The 26,615-nt window shown below is 37.8% G+C and overlaps 1 protein-coding gene across 7 annotated transcripts in view; it reads right to left on the bottom strand.

The window, feature by feature from the left end:
• Window positions 1-26,615, bottom strand: part of drp2 (dystrophin related protein 2) — a 109,047-nt gene that overhangs the window by 7,818 nt on the left and 74,614 nt on the right. For 6 of the 7 annotated variants that reach the window (XM_043258029.1, XM_043258027.1, XM_043258032.1 and 3 more), the window contains 13 exons: window positions 23,481-23,627; window positions 21,590-21,668; window positions 20,201-20,261; window positions 17,752-17,813; window positions 17,192-17,266; window positions 15,412-15,613; window positions 13,643-13,728; window positions 11,080-11,237; window positions 8,507-8,673; window positions 7,435-7,546; window positions 6,879-7,015; window positions 6,161-6,226; window positions 257-322 (listed from right to left, as the gene is read on the bottom strand). In XM_043258029.1, coding sequence (XP_043113964.1) covers window positions 257-322; window positions 6,161-6,226; window positions 6,879-7,015; window positions 7,435-7,546; window positions 8,507-8,673; window positions 11,080-11,237; window positions 13,643-13,728; window positions 15,412-15,613; window positions 17,192-17,266; window positions 17,752-17,813; window positions 20,201-20,261; window positions 21,590-21,668; window positions 23,481-23,627 — 1,418 coding nt within the window. Of the gene's footprint in view, window positions 1-256; window positions 323-6,160; window positions 6,227-6,874; window positions 7,016-7,434; window positions 7,547-8,506; window positions 8,674-11,079; window positions 11,238-13,642; window positions 13,729-15,411; window positions 15,614-17,191; window positions 17,267-17,751; window positions 17,814-20,200; window positions 20,262-21,589; window positions 21,669-23,480; window positions 23,628-26,615 lie in introns of those variants that run through there. The other variant, XM_043258033.1, reaches the window with a different exon arrangement.

Raw genomic sequence — 26,615 nt, 5'->3', positions numbered from 1 at the left:
GTTCTCTCTCCCTCCTTTCAGCATCCAGGCCTACTCTATTCATCCCTACTGTTGTGCTCTTTAATCACACAGACTTAATACGACGGAGGGCGAGCGAACACATTGCCATGGGTCATTTTCATTATCTTTTTTAATTAATGTGACTGCCCAGCCACACCAAACATGAAGGCATGCATGCACGGCCATGCGCACATCCACACACCCATACACGGGGACTTAGCAGCCGTGACAGATGTGTGGGAGGTGGTGTACTCACAAACTTTCATCCGGAGAGAGACTGTCTGTGAAAAAGGAACAGCTCTGGTTCTCCATTTCTGCCAACCTGAAAAGAAAGAGCAAGCGAAATGAAAATGTTATATTGCGGAGCACAGGTTACAACATATAGAAAGGCATACAAAGGCAAAGTCACTGTGCACTGTAATTTGTTTGCTGCAGCAAGGACAGCGGCTTCAAACAAGGAATGGAATAGCACACGGTTGGCAGAGGAAAAGAAGATGACAGCTGTGACTCATCGAGACATCTCAGCAACTGCATAAGAGACACCTTAGAGCAGTTTCTCCAACCTAAAAATCACATGTTATCCAACCCTGACTTTTCAGATACTGCGCGCGACTAACCTGGGTGGCAAATTATCATGCAACCGTCGAAGCTGTGCCTCCTGGCCTCACCCACTTCTCTTTCTCTCCATGACAAAGCCAGAGGAGAATCTGTTCCCCTTTCACTTCATTTGTCACATGAATTTTTATGACACAAACGCCTCTCCTGGGTATTTTCACCCAAACTCCTCGCGAGTTTGCATTCCCTACCACAAGTGGCATGGTAAAAACAGAATATGAAAAAGATCTTCATCACGCACCATGGGTTATGTGGCATACAACTGACATGACATGCCCAAAAGTATACAGTAGGAATGCTTCACGGTCCACTGCACTGCGTCAACCTAAAGCCAAATTAAAGTTGAAATGAGCCATTTTCTATGTACCTGGCAGCATCAAATGCAATTGCAAAAGTAATGCAAGCAATAGTTTATTTGGTGGTCATATTGAAAAGATTTTCTACATAGTTTTTTTTTTAGCACATAAATGCAGCCTTGGAGCACATAAAAGACTATTTATTCCCATGACAAAGGTGAATCTTTAGTGTCACACAATCATTCAGAAATCATTCCAATGCTGATTTGCTCCTCAGGAAAATATTTATTGAAAGCTGTTTTTTTCCAGAATCCGTTGGTGAAAAGAAAATTTAAAAGAACAGAATTTATTTGAAATAGAAATCTATATAAGATTTTGTTAATGTTGACGTCTCCATAACTGAAGCAACTTGCTCTATAATGTCTATGATAAAGCTCATTATAGCGCCCCTTGTGGCAACTTGGACAATGCAGCATATTGCACTCCCACTCATATCAAAATGCAACAATGTATGAAAATTAGTTTGCATGGCTAGAAGGTTCACCCTGCACCTCTAGCAAAATTCTGTATGTCATCCAGAACAGACAAGATTAACCCAGCACAAGGGAGGTGTTCTCAACACAGCGGGGAGTGGACAATGGTCCCTGTGCTTACCATTAGCAACGCAGGGGTGAAACTTTGCTTTTAGCAATGCTCTGCACTTTCCCTGCCTTAGCTTACCCTTTAGGTGAGAGACTAGGGAAATTTCACCGCCTTACCAGGACAGCCTGTGAATTAGCAACAATATAAGAGCCTCTATAGAGACCGTAATGAGGAGTGCTAAGTGCATTCATGTCATGCTGCTAGGAAAGCTGCCAGAGAAAGCTCTGAATTGAACTTCAGAACACAGCAGACTAGAGAACCCACATGCAGGATGGGGCTGCCTTAGAGAATAGCAGAAAGTCAATACACATTCACCCACCAGGTGTCCTTCAGCCAATGACGGTGGGGCTGGCTGTCTTGGTTAACCCCAGGACGATTCTTAATTGAATCCGCTGAAACCTCCATCAGCTAGATCCAATCAAATGTGTTACTAGGAACCGCTGATGATGTCACAGTTTCTGTGGTGCGAGGTCAAATGGAGTTTGTGGTTATACACGTATGTCTTTGTAGTTGTTTAAATGGGTTTCTCAGTGAGTGGTTAGTGCGGTTTCTTGTTTGAGAGAAAAAGAGGGGTCACAAACACAGATCAGCGAGTGTATGACAAACAATTTCCTCCTTTGAGAAGTGCTGTCTTGAAATGGACATTGTGTGTTGAGATTCAGAACAGTGTTCAGCCTTTCTGATATGCTGTCTGTTCTTCAGATGAAAGGCTGTCAGTACAGACCACTTACTAATATCCAAGCAAATCCACCCCTGTATGGCCAGTCTCGAACATCAAATGGCAGTGGATTTGTTCTCCCACTCTCTCAATCTCGAAGTCCTCCAGTCATTACTCTGGATTAGCCTATAAACGCACATACAATCTCCGTTCCCATGGCTATGATGTTCTTCCTCTGCACTCTTACTACAGATACCACATCTGAAACATCTGACAAGAATTTAATTTGCTATTAGAGTTCAAAGCCAGTCTTGACAATGTCGGAAATAAATAACGTGCCACCTCATTTAGAACATGCTCCGTATCGCTCATATTTTGTGAAGGACAGAACTATCAGATAAAAGTGAATGAAAGGGATTTTCCAAAGCGCTGCCAAAGACTTGGCTAGGGGAAAAAAAGAAAGAAGCATTTTTCATTTTTTACGGAAGCATCTTTAGCTATTAAATGTTTGTCTTTTCTTATTTAGCTGAAGTAGTATAGATTAAGAATTCATAAATGCACAAAAGCAAGAAGCACGATGGAAAGCTTGAGAGTTTTCTGAAAGCACGTTGAGAGTCAAACGTGAGCATGCAAATCCAGAGTGAGGAATGTAATAGAAATGAATGATGCCTGTCTGATAATGTTCCTCATTAGCATGCTTTTCATTTGTCAGAGATGTTTTAACAGCCAAATTCAATAAAGAAATAATGTGAATCAGATAATGCCACAAATAAGTGACAGTTTGCAATCTGATGGCAATTTGTAAGTAAATGCATAAACTGATACAAGAACAAAAACAAGTGGCAAGGAAAATTATCTTCACTGGGTAGAAAGCGATAATAAATCGCTCAGATAATATTAAAAATCTGTGATAAATATTACAAATTTAAAAAATAAATAAATATTGTAATATATATGCAATTAACACATCCTTGGATCGCTGAGGCACACTTTTATCATTTCATTTGTATCCAGTGATATGTAGTGTCATGTCCCTGAGTGTTTTAAATATTCAGACATTTTCTTATCTAATTTAGTCAAGGCTGTTGGCATTCTGTGAGCCGATGATCCCAGAACATTTTACACAATCAGTCAGACGCAAACAGACCCCTGTGAAACATTAACTGGTGACAGCTGAATAAAAACAACGAATATTGTTTTGAGCAGGAGCAACTAATGCAGACGGCACTGATGTGTGTTAGGGGAAACCAGAGATAGCATAAGAGAGAGAGAGAGAGAAGAGACAAATTTAGGGAACTAAAAAGGACAAGACAGGAGGAAGAAATGTTCTATGGTAGGTGATTGATATTAGGAAGGAAAGGGGGAAATGAAATAAGACATTGAAAGGCAGGAGCAGAAATCAAGCATATGACAGAGGAGGAGACAGACAGATGAAGACAAAAGGACACAGAAGCTGAGAAAGAGAGAGAGAGAGAGAGAGAGAGAGAGAGAGAGAGAGAGAGAGAGAGAGAGCTCTGGTCTATTTGTAGTGCAGATAAGAGCTGCAGCAGGGTGTGAGCTGAGACAGTTGGCAGCACAGTATGGTAGGGTAGGAAAAGGGCTGATCTGTGTGTTCATGTGTGCATGTGGTTGTGTGTATTTAGGTAGTTGGCAGGGAAGTTAGTCGGGGCAGAGGAGCACATCCCTGATCATTTGCTGCAGTCAAACCAAACCAGTTACACTGGGCTGTTGGCTTCACTGCATTTCCAATGCTGAATTAAAGCCAAACATTAAGATTTTGTCGTTTACTCACATTCATGTTGTTCTTAACCCATGTGATTTTAAACTATTAATGACCTTAAATGGAATTTGTTTTTTATTGATTATGCATTTTGGGCTGATTCGCTTTCATTTACAATTTTGGCTCAGCACTCTGTGTTGCCAGTTGGCGGAAAACACAGCGTTTTCCATTTCATTTATCGACATGTGTGCTTGTTCCTGTTGGTGTCGTCAATCTGGCAACCTGCTTGTGTCAAGTCTGAGCAGGAGGCGCCGAGTGAAAGAAACCCTCTCCAATATTAAAAATTTGAACTGCAAAACCTAGTTTAACCACTAGGTTGAACAATTCTATTTATACTGTAGCACATTTAAAGAACACAGATGTAACATCTCATTTACATATCAATTAACGCAATATACTAAGTTCAGCTCAAATTAGTGTAGTCGCAAATACGCAGAGCCATCAGGTGCAGGTAATCTACTTTCAACACAGGTTGCAAAATAGTTGAATACATCGACCCTGGTAGCCTCGTGGGCACCGCGTCGACATTCAGTCGCCGTGAGTTCGAGTACCAGCTCACAGACCTTTCCCGAACCTGTCCCCCCTCTGTCTCTACCGCTTCACTTCCTGTCAGCTATGATCTGTTCTATCAAAAGGAAAGGAAAAAAACGGGAAAAAAACGAATACATGCTTTTTTTGAGAGTTAAATAATCACACAAATATCAAGTTTGACGAGCACAAATGTTATTCAATTACATTGCGTTATTAATTCGAATACTCTCATCCAATATATTTTACGTCTAAATAGGAAAAGTTCTACAAATTTCCAACATATGCTTGTGGTGTTCGGGCCAATCACAATGCATTGGGTTAGCTGACCTATCAGAGCATACTGTGCTTGCCAGGAGGAGGGTAAAAAAGTTTCTATATAAAGGAACTACAATAATATATAGATTTTGTAAACATATTCTGTTACACCAAATACAGAAAATAATAATCTTTAAAATAGCATCATATGACCCCTTTAAGTGTCAACATATTAAATATGTTTGGATACACTAGTTAAGCAGTGCTGACCAATTATTCAATATGTTTTCCTTCACCACTCTCAGAGCTAATTTATATTTGCATATATTTTAATATGCCATCAAGAGCAGCACAAATTAAAATTTTCCACACAAGAAATAAAGTCACGTTGGCAAAATAAACAAAAGGGAGGGTGAAAAACTTAAAACACTTTACTTGAATCCTTTATGCATAATGCATTTTAAAAGTACTTTATAATGCATTGTATGAGATGGATATTTGCAAACAGTAATAAATAAATTAGAATATGTATCTATTGTCATTGTAACATCTTTACAAAATAAACGCATTAAAACACATCAGTCAACCAATTTTTGATGTAACAACAGATTTGCAAATATTGTAATCCATTTTAACTTTGGTTACAATTATTTATGAAAATACATAATGCATTACAATGTAAATTATGAATAACTTTATAATGCATTATATATAAAGGCTTCAAGAAAAGTGTTACCAAAAAAAAGGAAAAAAAACCCAAAAAACATAAAACCAGTCCAAGCTGGTATGCCTCTCTTAGCTAATCTCCTTTGGCCGGTTTTAGGTTAGTTTGGCGCACTTTTAAGTTGGTATGAATAGGGGGCTATAAAGGGAGCTGGTTATCCAGCTAAACACCTGCTTGACCAGGCTGGAAGATCAAAAAACAAGTATAGCCTGGTTTATACCTTTGTGGCTTCAAATGTGTGTAAAGGGGACATAAGCCTGAAGTGTTACAGCACCTAATTCTAAACCGCATGGATATAACTGTGTGTAAGTATGAGCATGTAATGTGCACTCCATCCAGGCCAGAACGAGACTGATCCGTGCTGGCAGCTCCCTCGAGCCCTCCAGACCTTGTGGGTTGAGCTTTCATTCTTCTAGTGGAAAGCAGCTGACCCCTGTCCACCCCTCTGAATGCCATCTCTCACTCTCTCTCTCTCTTTCTCACATCCCTCTCACTTCCTCCCAGGCTGTTGTTAAGGCCCTGCTGTTTGGAACACTGTGTCCATGCAAAGAGGATCAATATGCCAATCAGAGCTCAGGGGAGTAGCAGAAGTGGCTGCTGGGAGAATATCAGCGCATAAGTGAGGCGCGATCACTGTCCGTGTGAGACTGAACTCATACCTGCTGGCGAAATGCTCGATCCGGCTGTGTGTGTCCGCATGAGGCAGCCTGGGAGATGAGCAGGGCCTGTCAAAACAAGTACACACACATCTGTTAGCAAAGTAGCTTGTTACTGTATGTACAAATGCCTAGTTTTCTGTGCTTGATTTAGAGGACTTAAGGTGCTTTTAGCTAGTCAGGATGGGAAAACAGATGGATGTTCAGTTAAACCAGCTGGAGGTAACCTGGGTGAGCTCAATGCAGTCAAGACCAGCTAGGTTTTCATTTTTACCGCAACCTAAATTATCTGTCCTTTAAAGATGTTTGTTTTTTAAAAGGTTTTTTTTAAAGCAAGTTAAAAACAATTAACTGGCCTAAGATGGTTTGTGGGTCTTAGCTGCCAGGCTTATCCAGTTGCTCACTTTAGAGGAGTTTTGTGAGTTTACAGCTAGCCAGAATGGGACCACCTCGGTGTGGATGCTAAATTCAGCAAACAACCTAGATTTTCATCCTTTTCTCGGTTTACCTGAGCAGCCAGATGCCCCCAAGCCTGATGAGCTTTAATGTAAAAAAAAGGCCATCAAAACAGCTTAAGCTGGATTCTTTTCAACAGGATGAAAAATAACCGTTTGGAGTGTACCATGTTCAGTCCCTCAGTTCTCCACTTATAAACCTTCAAAAAGAGCACAGCAGCGCTTAGGTGTGATTTTCATCAGCAGAGACAGGAAGTCAGACTCACGTCTCAGAGCTCTCCACCTCCAGTACTGATTGAACGGGCAGGTATCCCCTTTGAGGGTGTTTACTAAAATACTGCTTCGAGCGGAACTTGTTCTTTAGCGTCTTCGCGAAGTCCCGCATCTTCTCGCCTGAGGTCGTCTGGAATGATTCAGAAAGAGAGAGAGACAGAAAAAGAGCCAGCGGAAAGAAAAATGAAAGAACTTGAGCGATTGAGACACAACACATCCCCTTCGTAACATTCCTCCGACACAAAGCCAGTACATCAGTTCCCCCACAGAACATTCGTCTTCCTCCCATCTCAATCTATCATCTTTGAGCAGCTACAGAAAGCCGGTGCATAATAAAGACGCCCACCTATAAAACTCAGACTGGAGCATGGGAAAACCATTAAGCAAATGGCCTTGTGCTGTATTTCACTGCAGGAGATCAATTTGGTTCAATTCATATTTATTTTGCGTAGTGCCTCGTACAATAGTGATTGAATTTGAAACCTATGAGCAAGCACAAAGCTGCCAGTTGGCAAGGAAAAACCTCAGCAAATAACAAAGCATATGTACCGGGGTGTAGTACTCCATGATGGGGTAGTGTAGTTTCTTGCCCTTGGTGGTCCGGCCCGTCAGAAAACACGTCTGGCAGATGTCCACATTGAACTGTTTCAGACTTCGGTACCTGATGAAATGGGCAGAAACACACTTTACATGCAAATATTGATTTCGTCATTTTAGGATTGAGAATCATAATATGAAGTACTCTGCTGATAATAACAATTTAAGACTAGCAGAAAGTGATGGTTTAGTATAGGTATAAATGCAGAGTCATTCTTGCACTTGTGTTCATTGACAAAAAAAGGCGCTTTTTTTCTGAGTAGACTGACTAAGATAAACTTTGGGTTTGGATATCATCACAATTTAAAGTAACTATTTTCATAAATTTTCAAAATGTAATTTGTTCACGTGATGGCAAAACTGAATTTTCAGCAGACATTATTTCAGTCTTTAGTGTCACATGATCCTTTAAAAATTATTCTAATAATCATTACTTATAAATGTTATTATAAATGTTAAAACAGCGGTGCTGCTTAATATTTTTGTGGAAATTGTAACGATAATAAAACAGGATTTAATTAATAGAAAGTTAAAAACAAATGGCATTTATCAGAATTTTATAGATGATAATTTTTATCTATTAAAAAGCCCATAAAAGGACTATTTCATGGGTAATGTATATAAGATATTCTGGTTAATAAATAATAAAGTGTTTTAGCAAAGTAATTCAACAGTATTAATAATATTTATTTATTGCTCCTTTTTACTTCTTTTAAACATGCAGTGCATTCCATTTTAATGCGTTCAGTTTCCTTTTGAAGGACAAAAAGCATAAGAGATAAAAATAAAGGTAAATATCAAATATAAAAAATTAAATAATAAATGAACAAATACAAATAAAAAAACAAATACAAAGTAAATAAAAAAATTATATATATACTATATATAACATATATATTAAAATCCAATCCATTAACAGCCCATATACACTATTGTACACTTCAATGCTATTACCTCAGACTCTTTGATAGAGTAGTCTGTGCAGTTTTACACTTAAAAACGACTGAGCACTGCAGCAGCTCACCTGAAGCCCTTGATAGGGCACTGCTTACAGATGTAGCAGCGTGCCTGGTGCTTGGCGGTCTCGGCCACAGTTACCCGGTGCAGAACAGGAAGCCACACCACAGACTGAGGCTCTAGGCTCATCCACTCCAGAAAGTGAGAAACTTCTATTGCTGACTTACCTGGAGCCTAGAGGTAGAGAAAGAGACACATGAGAAAGATAAAAATCACCAGCAACAAGTAGCATGAATCCAGATACCCAGAAGACATATTGTTCATTATGCGTGCCCAATTAAGCACCAAAACAACTTCTGGTAGCTGATGGGCACAAGCACCCTATCAGAGCATGTCGCTTAAAAGTGCTCATGCGATACAGGGCAATCACGGCCCCATGAAAGGGAAGGATACAATCTCAGAGAGAGCCCTTGTTATGGTGACACAGTGGGAAACGGATGACAAGCAATAAACCTAATAAAAGAGGATGACATAAAAATCTGGAACGTGCTAAATTCTCATTAAATACGCATCGAAGATGCATTAAAAGGTTGATTTCCCTTGGGCGCACTGTGAAGCTCGGGCAGAGCTTCATAATTAACATAAGTATCTCTAGCGTGGCTCTTAGTAGTCGCTGGAGTGTGTCGTCTCCTGAGAGGGCAAGGCAATGTGTGTGTGTCTTTAGCAATGTTTGTAGTCTGGGACTGAGACCAAAGTATGCAGTGAGGAGTTGAGTGGAAGACTCCAGAAGTTTCACTGAAACAACAAAAGAGTATCTTCTAAACAGTCCACACCACAGGGACAGCCGAGAGTTTCCCATGAGATGTTCCATAACTTCAAACAAAGTGAACCAATCTTTTCATCTAGTTGCACACTGAAACCCACACCGACCAGCTGAGCTGCATCATTCTCGATCTGTCATGATTAATGCAGCTAGTAAAAAAAAAAACAGTGTAATTGGAAAGCGCTGATTGGCATTTCTACCAGAATTCTGAAAGCAGACATGAAACAAATGTGAAAATAAATTAATTTTAATTACGTGTGCCTGAAATTGCACACATGCTCTTGAATGGAACAGGATTTAATTAAGGGCTGGCAGACCTAAGAATGAAAGGTTTAAGGCCAAGAAACCTGTGCCCTACACCAATTTCATAATTAGGCCATCAGTAGAATGAAATGCCAGAAGGTTACATTCTACTGCGATGTCCCTGCATTTTCTGAATTACAGCCTCTGAATTACAGTGTAAAGATGAATGAGAAGATGTCAGCGAGCATTACACCTTCATTTTCCTTAATTAGCACAGACTATCAAAGTCTGAAACACACTAAATGCAAGTATATGAACCCAAACTCTTTGAAAAGCTTGATTTCACACAGCTGCAATTGAACCCAATTTACTCAATTTACACCACTGTTACTTTTTGTTTTTAGAGAAGTCAAGAATTTCATTCAGAACGCATTTAACTGAAGCCTGTTATATTATTACAGAAGAAAAAAATCAATTTATATAAATGGTGTTATTTTGGGATTTTGAAAGAAGACTGAAAAAAATACATCATGGTTTCAAGCTAAAGTATTTATCAACATGACTGCTTGTGTGATAATGATTCAGTCTTTAGCACCAAGTCAGCGTATCAGCAGCATAATATAAGACACTTAATAAATTTCAGCTATGCCATCACAGGAATAAATTACCTTTCAAAATTCATTAAAATAGAAAACAGTTTTCTTAAATTGTAATCATATTTAACAATAATACAGTTTTACTGTTTTTGTGATCAAATAAATGCAGCCTTGGTGAGACTTCTTTCAAAAAAATCATTTATGAGAAGATTTGAAAGAAAGGGTTAAAATGAAATGTGTAATTTCTGTGCCTCTGGCTTCAATAGCAAAATGACTTTATTCCAAACAGCTTTTCAAAACAATATCAAATCAGTTCTGCAAGTTATATCATTAGTTGGGAAACTTTGTGTGTATTATTTTCTTTTTTTGTAAAATACTTTTCTGCATACCAGGAATATAGAAAGACAAAAGTGGTGCGCTCAAAACATTGCAACCAATGGCTGGTGGGGAGCGTTTAGGGAAATGTTTAAAAATAGCTATTGTGTTTGCTATTTTCGTTTAGTGGCGTTAATGGCACTGAAATTGTGCACTTCTCTTTTAATGGCACAGATGCTTGAAGGTACCTCTATTGCCCCCTTGAGTATGCAAGCTTGATGTTGGCACAGTGAAGGAGAAATGCACATTTAATAAGCACAACAGGACTACCAAGTACTGACCAAGCATTTGAGTAGAGTACGTTTCTGGCCAGTGACTCACTAAAACCCAAAGGAATAAAGTCACAGAACAGCTCTTTAATCTCTGTGCGTTCCAGCCCAAAAACCCAGGAGAAGCAGAGCCTAGTTAGGAGTGAGCGAAGGCGAGAGAGAAATGTGCAATAAAGAAGGAAAGTGAGAAAGTGTGCCTCTGGTACAAATATTTAAGAAGATTTGCTCATCACAGAGAGCAAAGGGTCTGTGTGGACGGAGGCCCTTTCATCATCTAAACAGAAAGCATATGAGAGAAATGAGAGATACTGAAAGAGAGAATCTGAAGTCTTACCATTCGAAAGCAGCTGCGGACACTGGGCTCCACGTTGCTCCCTCCAAACGCCGCCACCTCCCCAAGCTGCCGAGGGATCTGAATAGCCTCGTGTAGTAACAGGCTGAGATGTTTCTGATCTGTCAGACCACCTGGACCACACACCTGTCTGAAAAGGTCTGCAATACACACACGTAGAGATGACCTGGTTGAATGAAGCACTAAAAGGAGGCACTAGGGTAAAGGAGCTTTGTGAAACCTGGAGGTGGGCAAACTGAGAATGTGAGACTTAAATGGTTTTAGGTTAAAGAGGTGTGAGGCAAGATGGCTCACAGTTTAATGTGTGATATGTTTTCACTGCAAAAAAAAATAAAAATATATTAATTTACAAGTAAAAATACATTAAAAGAAATAAATTCTTTAATTACAGAAAGCTAATTAAGTTTTTTTTTTTTTTTAAATGTTGTTACTATGTTAACTATTAACTTATATTGTTAACTTAAACTTAAATTAGAAATGTGCCTTGGCAAGTAACTGAAGTAAATGGAAGTATTCTAATGACAAAAAATGGGCTAAAATGTATTAAAGCTAAACATAAATATTTTAATAAACAAAAACTAATCAAAATGTCAAAAGCACATACCACAGTTACTAAAACATACATTAACATTGACATTAACTAAAACAAAAAAAATAATATTTTAAATCAGCTTTTAATAAATATTACGACAGAATATAACACTATCTTAAAAAATGCATTTTGCTTTTTTAACTATAAATATCCTTCAATTAAAAAAAAAAATAGAAAAACTGTTAACTTTTAAAGATTAAATTAAAAATGTATACTTTATATATATGTGCAGGTTGCTACGAGTGAATCATCTCGTTTTAAAGTCAGTTTTCTGGATTTTATTTTCTCACTGCAAAATAAAAATATTTGATAAGCAAGAAAATTGTTTTGGCAGAGTGGAGTCTGGCAAGATATGCAAGTGAGTGCATCATACAAGCGCTGGTGTAAATGTGGACAAAAGGCTAACATTAGCCGAGAGAGCCGAACAGCTCAAACAGTATGTGTCACGAATCTAGCCATCACTGAGCAGAATGATCTTGACAGGAGTGAGAATGTTCTCTGCAGTGCCAGTAAAAATAGCACTATCTAAAGTGCGGGCACACACATGTAAACCAGTTTCATACATACTCTAGTCCAAGGACAGATTATGGCTGGGTCAATCAGGGGCAGAGCCCTGGATCTGACTGCCAGGACCCTCAAGCTAAAAGGCCTCACACCCAAAAACAAGCCACTGAAGATGTAAAATTGATATAGACAGATGAACAGTGCTTCGTGCCAGTGGCTGTTGGCATGATATGAAATAAACAAAGAAACGAGAGATGTTATTTGTTCCTGGACCCTCCTCAGCACTCACAGAGTCCTTTACTGCAGCTTTGATGTTGTATAATAATCATTGTACACCTGTGCCGCTTTAGGAGATATTCCACAAGAGGTGTGATTATTTTTGCAACTGCAACAATATTACATTTTTATTGCAACTTCTTGTATTTGTGGCTTTATATCAAAATAGCGACTTTATAACAAAGACTATTCTTTGATTGACAATGCTATTTAATGTAGTAGCTGGCTTCTTTTGGTCTAAGCTCGACTGGTGTATACCACCAACAAACCAGCTACTTAGTGACTGGTCAACCAATTAATGACTCATTTAGACCGGCTTGCTCCAAAACACAGCTATCACTTTAAACAGGATTTTCCAACTTGCACAAATCACAATTTCCACAAAGAGGCTGATCCCCCGGGGCCCTGCAGGTCCTTAATCTGTACATGACCCAAAGATCCCCATCAACACACTAAGTAAAACCGCATGTGCTTTTTACTATTGAAATGGCAAAGATAATGGTAACAAAGCAATCATGCCATATCAATCATCATCTTTACAGATATAAAACATTTTTTGGGAGTTATGATGGTTGTATTCTAGCTCGAGGATATCCACATCTGGTTTGGACTCTTCTCTAATGTGTTCTGCAGTGCACTACGGCTGACTCTTATTTACTGGGTCCTGCTTCTGTCTGCCCTGTCAAATTACCCCCTAACCCACTCTCACAACAGCAGATGAGATTTTAGGCTACTGATGAAATTTTAAAGCATTAGAGAAGATTGGAAGAGAAACCCTGTGAGAAAAAGACTAGGTCATTTTTACTTTAGACCAAAAGTCCTAACAAGGCTTGCAAACGTTAAAATACCATTCAAAAAACATTAAAACAGAAAACAGTTATTATAAATTTTTATATTATTTCTCAATATTACTTCTTAGTGTATTTTAAACCAAATAAATGCAGGCTTTGTTATGATTAAAGAAGTCTTTAAAAAAAAATTATAAATCGCCCCAACCCTAAAACTTTCAACAGTAGTGTTTGTTGTGGAGACAAATGATGGTTTAAACAGGGCTTCATGAAAAAAGGTTACTGTAAGGGTTTAGGGGGAGAGATAATTAGGAAGGCAGACTGTACAGAAAGATATCACATTTATGTAACATCTACTTATATTTATAAGTGGCCGTCTACTTACATTTATACTTTTCCTGGATGTCTGCGTTGCATAGAATAACCAGGCCCGTCTTGAAGGAGAGCACTCGCATCTTACCATTACGACCACTAGAGAAAGAACACAAACACACATTGGTTCTACATTTAAATTATAATGTATTATAATGTATAATGTAAATTATATGTCAATTAGCATGACTGTTAAGCAACAGTAAACAGCACCAAACAGGACTGAAAGGGCCCTGCATTATGTTGTACAGTCTGCACTCTGCCCATGTAATACAATGTTATACAAAGTCTGCAGGTTTACAGAATTGGGCTACTTTGACGCTCTTTTTCTGTTTTTAATGCCCGCGGGTTGAAGGAACCCCAGTAATGTGATATTTAGCCCCTGCAATGTGACCCTGCCAAAAAAACGTGTATTGTAACCCTCCAGAGCATGACTTTAACCGGGAATCCCACCTGAAAAGTGATTAGGCGTGTTTTGCAGAGAAAACCTGGCAACTCTGATGCACTACACAATCCAAAAAAAATAATGAAATAAAATAAAACAAAAAATCATCATCCCAGCAACTGCCTCTTCTCAACTACAGTCATTAACAGGCTACCACGGATATATGGTCAACATATGAAGTTACTCTAAGTAACTTCCTCCAAGCCACCGGAATGCTTAACGAGGAGGCTACAAGGAGCTGTTACTGCTACGGAGCAAAATACAGAGATATAGCAACAGTGTACTTTTAGATATTTGTCTTATTCAATGTTTTATGCTTACAGGAAAAGACATTTCACATTTATTGCGCTAGATAGGCCTGTCAAAAAAAGATTCTAAAACAGGTCAGGAAGCATTTGTGCTCCACTGAGACCAAGATCTCACGAGCAAATCAAAACAGATTGCTGTACAGACGCAAAAAAAAAAAAAAATTGCTAGAAAACTGATCAAACAGCACCAAATCACTTTCTGCTTTGTATAACAAGAAATCCCCTGTCAGTATTGCTACTAAAGGGAACATTTCCTACCTTGTTTGGCTTTCTTGTTTGACTGAGAGCTTGTCATTATCATCCTCATGCACGCTGCTCATTCTTATTCACATCCAGCGTTTGTAGCAAAACAAAAAAGCAATTACTACCAATTATTCGCAGGGTGAGAGCTCTGATTTCCAGTCATTAGCAGCAGGTAGTTAAGAGTCTAGTATATGTTTGAGACAAATTCTCGAAGGATAATAAAAAACAAGTAAATAATTAAATAAACTCATCTGTTTTTTTTTTTAAATGTTGGCTAAGAAGCTAAGAGCTTGGCATAGAATGCGATACTTGGAGTCAAGCGGTAGGGCTTTTAACTCCTACAGTCTGATTAGCTGCCTGCTGGTGATTTCTCAGTGTCGTAGTCATCTTTTAATTCACTTAGATGTGGAACACGGAGAATAGAGTTTTGCCTATAAATCAAAGATTTAAGGGTCAATGATGTATCCACATTAAATAAAACTAATCTAAAAATCTTTGAAACACATGTGCCAAGTTCTTAGAGGCCATACTCTTTGCATTCAGCTACATATTAAACCTTAAAAATGTCAAAACCAATTTAATGCACAACTGCATTTTCGTGCAATAAATTATTAGATATAAGTCACATAATTAACCCTTAAATCCCAGATGAAGGGAGTCTCTTTTTTGCACAGTGTGTGACTGACCAGTAAAAGTGTGTCACTGACAGCAGGAGGGTGCAGGGTCGGTTTGACATCATTTGTTGGAGCAGGTCAAATGGGTCGCGAGTGACATTACCGTCAGTACCTGTCGTAAACATTCAGCAGCCAGTTGAGACACATGTCGACGCACAGGGGGATATTGATCAGGACGGACCTCTCCTCCTCTAGTTTCTCATACAAGGAAGTGAGAGCGTGGATGACCTCAACCACATCCATAATGTGCTCGGCATGCTGCAGCTCCTGTTCTCGAAACACGTCCACCACGCTGCTTAACTTCAGCAAGTCCACTAGAAAAACACACACACAAAAATACGCCAGATGCTTATTATTGTACACGTGTGGAGTGTTAACTAATTTGATTTGACTGTCGTGACATCATTTCCTCTGGATATCTTTATAGTGCTGTAGTGAGAGTACAGGGTTAAGGTTGTATGCTAATGTCATCCTAATTGGATAATGAGCCGAAATATGGAAGCAGCGCAGCCACAGTGCTTTCAGGGTTAGGTGGGCAGCTAGAGACTCTAACAGGCCTTTGTAGATGCTCATTTTATACAGCCATCCTCAATCATCAGAGCCAGGCTCACAAAAAAAGCACCGTTACTATAGCAGCCTGGTTATTAATTCGGCTAATGACATGGACTAGCAAACCAGGAGGGTGCGCGAGTGAAAAAGAGAAATACAAGCAGTAACTTGAGACATGAGAGACATTAAAAGGCACACTCCATGCTAAGCAGCGGATTTAACCTGCTTATGTGGCCATGAACATGTTTTTTCCATGAGGATGATTTTTATAGAACAGGTGCCATCTGTTACATATGTGTTAAAATATAAAACAAGAAAAAAAAAAGACAGCTGAACTAAACATGCATTTATTTACACTTTTCTCTCTTTCTCCATACAAGTATATAGTGTGTGCGTTAGATGTTTGTTAATGCTAACTAATGGATAGAAAATAGAAAATCTTGATATTTCTTTTATGTTTTGTATAAGAAAGCATCTTTTAAAATGCTTTTCAAGGACAAGTTAAAGTCTCCCCTACGACTCTATAATTTTTTCGGCACGTTTGTCAACTGAAGGCAACCTTAAACCTGTTACCTTTAAAAAATGTAGTTCCACAACCTTGAGTAAAAATTTGCAGTGTCAAATTAAACTGTAAAGCCATTAACCTGTAAACTATGTTTTTGTAAGTGTGTGTGTTTAGCATGAGATGGTACAATGGGTTTTACGGCTAAAAAATGAGCTTGTCAAAAGGGAAAGTTTGATAGAATTATCTATCAGATTCAAAACCCCCCACAAAGGAGCCGAAGTTTGGCTAGTTTGATTTAATGTAACCATCACACTCCTGAAAAAAGCATCTTTAATGCTAATGGACATTCAGGGGTAGATCTGTATCCTAAGAAAATAAAATTTTGCAAGCAACGCATAAATCATAAATATTTAATTCACTGTATTATAATGGATTTTTTTTTTGAAGAGCTCCTGAAAGTAAAGCTAACCTACATGGACGCATATATATTTATATTATGTGCACAGTGGAGAGGCTGAAGTAAAGAAGGGAAATGAGAGAAAGCTTCTGTTTGGACAGTGGCAGATAAACCTCCACCCGCAAAGCATGTCGCAGGGGGAACAGTAGTTAATTCCTCATGCAGACTTCTTAATTACCTCCCCCGAAGAAGTACAATCACACCAATTATTAGGCTTAATTAAGCTGCATAAAAATCACTGGGCTTTAATGAAAAAGACGGATCAGAGGCGCACAGCAGGGCCAGCTCTGTACGCGAAATTCGCGAATAATCAATGACTTGCGCTCAAAGAGCTGTAGAGAGGAAAAGGGCAAACCAGCGTGGGTGCTTCTTTTTACATACATCTTAAAGCCTTCTGCACATGCCTCAGCTTCATGGCCGTCCGGTATGCAGAGAACTTGATATTGTTCAGGTCCGCTGTGAGAGAGCAGCAGGGGAGATGGGAGAGGAAAAAGAGAGAATATCATTCATGAGGAGAGAAAAAAGCAGCGAAAGAATAGCCGAGCTCTGACATAGGCAAACAGAGAGACAGGAAGCAGTGTGTCACTTCGGTAGGGTTGAGGGGTTTATGTTCATGCCGTGCCAGAGTGTTTGGACAACCCGAGTCACATTGCATCGGATTAACACACACAGTAAACGCCCTTTAATCATTATTAATTAGAAGTTGGCAAAGCAATCGTAAGGATGGCCCATCTGCCCCTGGGTTAACGAGAGAGCTGTTGACATCTCTGGGGTGGAATGATATATTAGGTTATAATGAGAGGTCCAGGTAAAGAAACCGAGCTCAGTGTGAGGTCGGTGTATTTGAGCTTTCATGTTGGGAACCACACTATGGTTCCCCAGTGGGAATTAGACACATAGAAGATATAAGAGCGGAGTTTAATTGTGTTTAATTGCCTCACCCAGAGCTTGGTATAATTCAGTCATCTTTGGATGGTCCCAGCAGGTTGTCTGAGCCTGATGGCTATAAAAAGGGGAGCGAAAAGAGCGAAGTAAGAGCAGAGTAGCGAAGCCAAAAATAGAAAAACATAGAGAGAGGAGGGAGAACACACGTGAGAGAAACATTAAAGGACTAGTTCGCCCAAAAATGAAAATTCTGTCATTATTTACTCATTCTTTCATTATTTATTACCCTCATGGCACTCCAAACCCATATGACTTTGTTTCTTGTATGCAACACAAATGCAAATTTTAGTCATTATGGACTGAAAAATGTTCCCTCTGATGCCGCTTTCTGCATATTCAAATTCGGCAAATGGTTACGACGCTCACAGGAATGGCTTTTCACCTTTTGTGACAAAATGAAAAACCCTTTTATATCCGGAGGAGTGAAAGATGCATAAATGATGTCTAATAATACATTTTTGAGTAAACTATAAAAAACCAAAAACTGAAAAACAGTTTACATCATATGTAATTTTTATTTTAAATGATGTGAGATATATATATATATTCTGAGTTCTGTGTGCATGTTGCGGAGGAACATTGTAGCAGGAGCTATTTCTCTGTGTTTATGTCTATGACTTTCTTGTATGCAACATAAATGCAAATTTTAGTCATTACTCACTGAAAAATTTTCTCTCTGATGCCGCTTTCTGCATATTTAAATTTTAATGTAAAAATGAGTCAGATTTATGTTTTTTTTAAGTAAAAAAAATACAAATAAAAATATTACTATTTTATTTACAGTTTAAACAGTTCCAAAAGAGCCCCTACTTGACACATCACATATGATTATCTTTTATATAACTAACTTTGTCTCTTCTTTTGTTATCAGTAATGTACATTAGGGTGATCTATTTTCTATTAAGTCAATGTTTCTTACATTTTGCGTCATGTGTTAGCGTAATACAATCCCATGGCAATTAGTAACGTTGATGTTAATGGGGCAGATTTTTATGAATCTGTACATTCTCACACAGTCTGCTCACCCTTCAGTGATTGTTATGTTTAGGTTGTGGGGTTAAAAGTTGAACTGTTTATTTTATTTATTTTTATTAAATCATGTTATCGGATTGATTCACACTGTACAAATTCATTCAAATTTGGCACTTTGTAAAAGTATTTTCCTGTGCGGTTGGGATGGTTACCCGGATGCTATATTGTCTTTGTGTGTATGACCCTGCGTACTGTCTATATACAGTATTAGTACTGACCATGTTTTATGCAAAAACCTCTTATAATGAACTATAATTCATTCAATTTTCAACCACCTGCATTAATAAAGTGCTTATCAGTACGTTAAAGTAAAAAGATTTTTATAATTCCAGAAGATAGTTCAAGTATATTGGTATTTTTATATGCTTATAAGTTCTAAAATATATAGGAACCAATAAGCCATCCCATAAAACGTTTGAACAGTATAGTTGAGAGAGTGCTCAAAATCACAGTAATCTTGAACAAAGATTCTCAAAGCCATTGAGTGCTTATATCCACAAGAGCTGGCTTGTGACATTCAAAGAAAAGCTCATAGCTAAGCATAGCTTGAACTCAAATCTGACAAACATGCATGCAGAAAAAGAACATCTTCACAATGCCGATACATGTGTGCTGCATGCTTAACTGCAGCATGTACTTGTGTCTTCCTCTATAGCACCAGCTGTCATGAAAAAGAATCAGAGGAATAAATCATAGGAACAAATAATGTGTAAGGGAGCTGTTCATTCACTCATCATTACCTGCACTGTCATTGACTGGCCATGTAAACCATTACCAGTGTTGTCTCTTGGGTTTATCAGAACTATAAAATGTTTCCCTTGACATTAGATTACTGAAATGGCACTTCGTGGCGTTCAAAAACATTAATAAATACTACAATGTTTTATAAATAAGTTCATTTTTTTATATCTACTTCAGTATTTTTTTAAAATCGTTTTTTGTTAATTTTAATGAAGTTCTGTCATTTCTACTATTAGATTCATGGTATACTCATTTAATATATACATTTTTGTAAATTTTCAATTCAAAAAAGTAGCTTTAAACATATTGCTGTGTATTGCAATTAGTTGACAAGACAACATTCCTTATTTAAGTAAGTATCTTACTATTACTAATATTACAGTAATTATTATTACTGCTTTATTTCAGTTAACTTTCTGCAAACCCCACACAGCACAAACTCTGCTGTGACATCTATAAACTCAAATCGCTAAAAACACACAGATAAAAGGAGCGCCACAGTTGAAATGTTGTTTTCTTTTTAGATCACAGTGCAATAATCTTCTGCACCAGGGATCAGTAATTGAGTTTGCTCTCTATACCTGATAATCTGACATGTTCATCCCACAGTTTTACACTGTCTTTCTCGTTTCTGACACTCATAGACTGTTGATGCTTTACGGCTGGACTTACTTGATGTAGTATGGCACTTTGTTGGGGGATATGGCACGTTCCCAAGGAATCTGCACGGAGCCTGGAGTGACAGAGAAAGAAAGAGGGCAATATCAATCAGACAGACATGTCGAGCATGAAAAGCTATTCTGAAAATCTCAAACGGCACTGCTCAAGGTCCTTCAAGCATACTGCTTCCACACGAAGAGGCTATTAAACAACAGCACCTCAAATGTTTTCAAAATGGTAGAAAGCTTTTCTGTGAGTGGAGCTTTGCAAACCTCTTTATACGGAACCTCTAAGGTCAAAAGCTGTCCTGCTATGAGATACAAATGGTGAAAACTGAGAGCTATATAGTCACTGAGGTCATTCTGGACTCTGTTCAGAGGGCTTCAGCTCTCCTGTTTTCCTTCTCAGCTGCTTTTACTATCTGAAACGAATTAGATGTCAGCATTTTTTAAATTCTTGGTTTATGTAAAGATACAATGAGTTTTATCCTTCCCTCTGGTCAATGATGGACCAAAGGGGTAAGCGTGAAGACAGGGCAACACCTCAGCACATATAACTTTCATTATTTCTTAGATCTCTATATAAAACACACTCTCTGTTCCAGTGAAATCACAAAATAAAGTGCCACAAAATAGACCAGCGTTACTGAGCTATTGAGAAAGGTGACATTTTAAATTGATTTTGATTATTAAAAAATGATTGGCAGTCGAGCAAGATTGAATCTCGCTAAAACAACAAATAATCCTCTGAGCCTCAGATAAGGAAAGCTAATAGGCTAAATAAATTAACTCTTAGTCTCTGCACTCAGTTTTTTTTAGCTAACTTTTTCCTGGTTAACGTTTCTTTATTTTAAAGCTAAACTTTTTTAGAATACTTATTTGTCAGGAGTTTATATTTACATGTGAGTGATATTTCTCACTCATTAGTGCTTTGCATGTATTTATGTATAAAACCTATTTTAATAAGCAACAAAGCTTTAAAATTTAGTTGTTTAAGGGAGCTTCATTCGTAACTGAGGGTCAAGTCTTTGGCCAGACCAAATGGTCCACAATAAGGCCAAGTACTACCCTAACACTTCTTAGAATGTCACTTGAAATTGCCATTCCCTGTGTCCTCATTTAGCACTGAAATGTAGTACTGACTTGTAGCGATTTAGAGAGCCTGAAAAGTTTGGACAACTTCTAAACGAGACTAACTGTGTAGCAGACACGGTCTTTGTCCTACGGTGTTAGACTGGGCAGTGAATGACAGCGAGAATGAATAAAGTCACAGCCCACTCTGCCCACTTAAACACAGTCCTGCCAACCCCTCTCTGCTAAGCTCCATCAGCCCACCCCTTCCCCGGTGCTCAGCATCACACTCCAACAGAAGACTCTATGGCTTCAAATGAGTTAGACTTACTGGAAAGAAAGTGCTGTGATCCGGGGCCAAAATCTCTGTGGGCATCCTGCAACTGTTTCAGACGTTCTTCAATAGACCCCTTGAGTGGAGAAAGAGAAACAGTCAAGACTCAAGAATGGATTACTATACGCACTAGATCAAAGTTCTCTGATGGAGTAAAGGAGTTGTTCATCCAAAAACCTGAATGTCATATGGGTTTGTAACACCATGTCGGTGGGTACAGTAAGTGACTATTTTCATTTAGTTTTTTTACAAATGGACCAGTGTAGCAGTCTGCTGTCCCCATTCGGTTTTTGAAGAATAAACATGAGAATACAGACTGATGAGCAGTGGCTGAGATAAATGCTTAGAAAAGTCTGTATGTGGTAATGAGGAAAGTGGCGAGGGTGTTGCACAAGAAGTTTGCTAAGAGTAATCCACGTCTGTCTTTGTCGCCACCAACCAGCCATCTCTGGGGATGCTGGACTACCTAATACTGAGTTATTTACAATGTAAATCATTCAGAAGATGTCAAAACACTGACATATGCAAAGACCAAGCAACCCACTCAAGCATAAAGCATTTTCTTCTGTCACTCTCTCCTCTCTATATTTTCTTTGTTTCTGTGAGGCTTTTCAAGGACAACCAACACTGCTGTGGCATAACAGAAAGATAATACTGCCCTGTGTACAAGCAGGCATCTCTGTTAATCGGTTTAGCTATTGAACCACTAATTGTTTTATTAGGTAAACAAGAGCTGTGTCAATTTAACGTGTTTATTTAGCACAGTTAACTATTTAAAAAATATATAATTCAAATGTGACCCTGTCAATATTGTAAATTGATTTATGATTTATACATAAAAGCTGAATAAATAAGCTTTTTATTGACATTTGGTTTTTTAGGATATGACAATAGAACTATCTAAAAATCTGGAATCTGAGGATGTAAACTGCCTGTTAAATTGTCCAAAATGAAGATCTTAGTCAATTAAAAATTTTGTTTTGATATATTTATGGTAGGAAATTTACAAAAAAAAAATCTTCATTGAACACGATCTTTACTTAATATCCTACTTATTTTGGGCATTGAAAAATTGAAAAATCTGATGATTTCGAATCATGTGGCACTGCTGAAAATTTAGCTTTGGCAATGCAAGAATACATTACATCTTAAAACTAAATAAATAAACAGTCAACAGAATTTTTCCAAATAAATCCTTAAATGCTTTTGTCTGGGGTCTTATTGTAACAAATCTACACTCGTTTGCATTTAATTAATAAGCATATCATATTATTAATTAAATTATGTATAATTTTAAATTACATCTGTGTATCCATTAAAACTCTAACAAACAAATATAATAATTTGTGAATTAAAAAGGATTCATCAACACAGCAATTCTCATGACATTCAATCTACAAAGACAAAGACTGTTTGTCTTCTGCCACATTAGGTCACACAAACTGCAGATATGTGTTTAATTTTTTCGATAACTGGATTTATACACTCCCCCACACTAAAGAGTACAGCTCATTCTTCCTGCATTTCTTTCTGGTTCTGTTAAGCTCATCTCACTCATAAAACAACCAGATGCAATCAAAACACTCGATTTCATTTTACATCTTCCCTTTTTTTCCTCATCGGAAAGGCCTTTGTTTTCCCATGAGCATGTAGACAAAAGGCACTCCCCGTGACCGATGATAATGGAGCCATCACCGCTCTCAGCCAGGCAGGACCAGCGTATTATATTCCATCTCCTAAACTCCATTTTTCATAGCGTATATGCACTAACTTAGCTGGCTGGAGCCATTATTGGCAACAGTGACCATTGCACTGTATGATCTCCATAGTGGTCCATTAGTGATGGTGGGCAGTTAAGGATGAGAGAAGAATGGTGTGAATTCACTACCTGCAGAAGTTTCCATCTGTTGTTGAGGTGCTCCAGAGCCCTGGCGTTCTCCATGGACAAGTGCACATCAGATATGGCCAGCTGGTGGGCCAGGTCATTTATGTGTTTCATTCCTTCCTTCACCTGGGTCAGCTCTTCTTTAAATAGCTACAACAGAAAGCAAAAAAGAGACGAATAATCAAGAGCACATCTTTTCACTTCACGCCAGGATTTACTTACATGGCCTTTCCATTTGATTTCTAGGTGCATTGTGCACTAAAACATTCCTGATATCGACTAGCTGTCCATAGGGTGAATATTTTAATGTTTAAAGAGATTTTTTTTTTCCATTCACAGCATATACTTGTCCATTTTTATTTCATCCGCCACTGCTGTTCGCTTCCTTACACACACTTACACTGAGGTGCCACACTGGGCATAAGTGCAAGAGAGACTCAATCTGTCGATGGCAGAGAGTGAAACTGTACCAAATGCATGTATGTGTAAGTGTGAAAAGACTCGATGAGTGTGACAGCAAACTGGTGGCAGGAGAATTTTTTTCTTTAAATGCAGGAAGAAATATTTTTGCAAGTGAAAATTTGAACTGACGTTTGGCACTCCAGGGCTGCATGTGTTTGATCAAAAAACAGTAATACTGTAAAATATTAATGCAATTTCAAAGTGGTTTCTATTTTAACATACTTTAAAAGATCATTTATTACTGTAATGGCAAAGCAGATTTTTTTGGCGGTCTTCAGTGTCACATGATCCTTCGGGAATCATTCTAATATTCTGATTAATTCTGATATTTTTGTGAAACCAGAATAACCATAAAATGCAATGTCTTTACTGTCACTTTCGATCAATGTAATGCATTCTTTCTGCGTTTTTTGATCATTTAAAATGTTGCTTTTTAGAAATAAATAAAAATGCAAGAGGTAACTGTAGGAAAAGTAGGACAGCAGGAGCCTTGATCTTATGGCCTGTTCATACACTTGACATGCAGCCACGAAAACGAATGAGAAACTATAAGTCTGCAAGACCCGCCATGTGCGTGCTGGTTTTGACAGCAGGGGAAACATTGATAAATGCTCCACCTCCTGTCAGAGCGTAACGCGAACATGTCAGTCCGGCTTCAGCCTGAATTAAAAACTCAACATATTGCAACAGAGTACAGCTCTAGGCAGACAAACTTGTTAATTATTAAATTACACCGTTGCACATGCACTGTGCTGTGCGGTGCCATTCACACAAAAAATGGTATGTTACATCACAAAACATGTTTACATTAATAAAACAACAGAAATATCATTTCCACACATAAAGAAGCCTTTTGAGGTCCAGACGGCAGAATATAAAGTCTGACTCACTGATGCACGAGGTATTACTGTACACTGTTCCATATCTATAATAACTCTGCTTATCTCCACGGGAACAACCATGATAATATCATCAATAAAAAGACCTCCTACTGCACAGCTGTAGGAGTCTGGTTCTGTACATCATCGCTGGTAGATTATGAGGGGAAACATAAGGGAGATATGTTTCGGAATAGCATGGTAGATTACAGGATAACATATTCAGATGCCTCATCTTTCAGTCCTTTTACTGTTGTCACACTAATCTCTCTGCTCCATCATAGTCAAATGACTGAGGGCAATATCTAAAGGGCAAAACTAACAGCAGCATACAGCCGAGTTAGCTGTACTAATATGAGAAAACCAAATAACACACTGGAAACCGCACAAATGAGATACAGAGTAAATGGCGGTCAAGAAATAAAAATGTCACTGGACAGATTATGGCCGCCATTTGCCAATCTGATACAGTATATGTAAAATGTGACAATGGATTATAGGACAATTGGTATGCGCCTTTGGTATTACAAGCAGGTAATGTCATCACAGACTGTCATCTGAGCATTAGGCAATAGATTTTTTACTAAACAGATAGTGATACTTCTAGAGTTACATGTACTGTACATCAGTAGAGCCTGAGAAACCATAAATACCTTGTAGTGAAATTAGTGCAAAAAGTAACTTTTTGGAGATATATACACACACACATACATGCATAAATACACACATTATTAAACTTATTAATTTTATTATTCTATACTATGTTTGATGAAATTCAATAAAATATCAGAATAATAAATAAAATAAAACAGAAATACTTTACTCCAAGGTTTATTGGTTAACATTAGCTAACTACATTATTTAACATGAACTAAGAATAAACAATACTTCAACAGCATTTATTAAACTTAGTTGATGTTAATTTCAACATTTACTAATGTATTACCAGATTGCAACAGCATTCAAAAAATATGTTTGAAAATGTCAAAGTGTAATGCTCCACTTTGAAAAGGAGAGCAGAAAAACCTTTCAAAACTGAAAAAAAGGATTAAACCCCATAAAAAAAAACAAAAATCTATTAATTCAAACATTCACATCAGGAACAAATCACATCATATATACACAGTACATTTAATTTAAAGTCTAAAAAAATCACTTGCTTAAACCCTACAGTGAAATTAAGTGAGAGAAAAAGTAAAAGACCTTCTATGCCATTAAAGAACTGTGCCCTGTGGAGAGTCTCATTACAATCTGGCTGAAAATCTAGAAACAGTAATTGAACAAGCTGTGAGGTTCACTAACAAATGAGAAAATATCTGAAATCCATCAGAAAGCCTCACATAATACATCAACATCTGGACATAAAAATAGTCTAAAAATATAAATGCACCCTAAACTTATCTAAGCAACACATCTAGAAGTAAATTGTGTACATGGATCACAGGGTCAGCAGCCAGCTGTACAAAAGTCAAAATAAAGTCACTTTTTAAACATGCAAGAAATAATAGATTTCCAGAAATATATTTCAAAATAGAACTAATTCAATAAATATTTATTACAGCAACAATGCTGTTGCAGTGATATCTGTTTGTAACTATAGCACCGGTATGTGCACTGTGATTTAATATTGCATGATGTTGTGTAAACTCTAATTCACCTGGATCCATCTACTCGCCTACTTAGATCACATCCAAGTCCGCCCACTCGCATCAGTCAACCATTGTGCCTATATTATGTTTAAACTTTGATGGTTCCATGCAGCTTTAGAAAATAAATAAATAAATAAAATTATCAGTAC

This window comes from Puntigrus tetrazona, chromosome 14, assembly GCF_018831695.1.
Source record: "Puntigrus tetrazona isolate hp1 chromosome 14, ASM1883169v1, whole genome shotgun sequence".
Lineage (NCBI taxonomy): Eukaryota > Metazoa > Chordata > Actinopteri > Cypriniformes > Cyprinidae > Puntigrus > Puntigrus tetrazona.
This window is presented reverse-complemented; position numbering and strand designations above follow the sequence as displayed.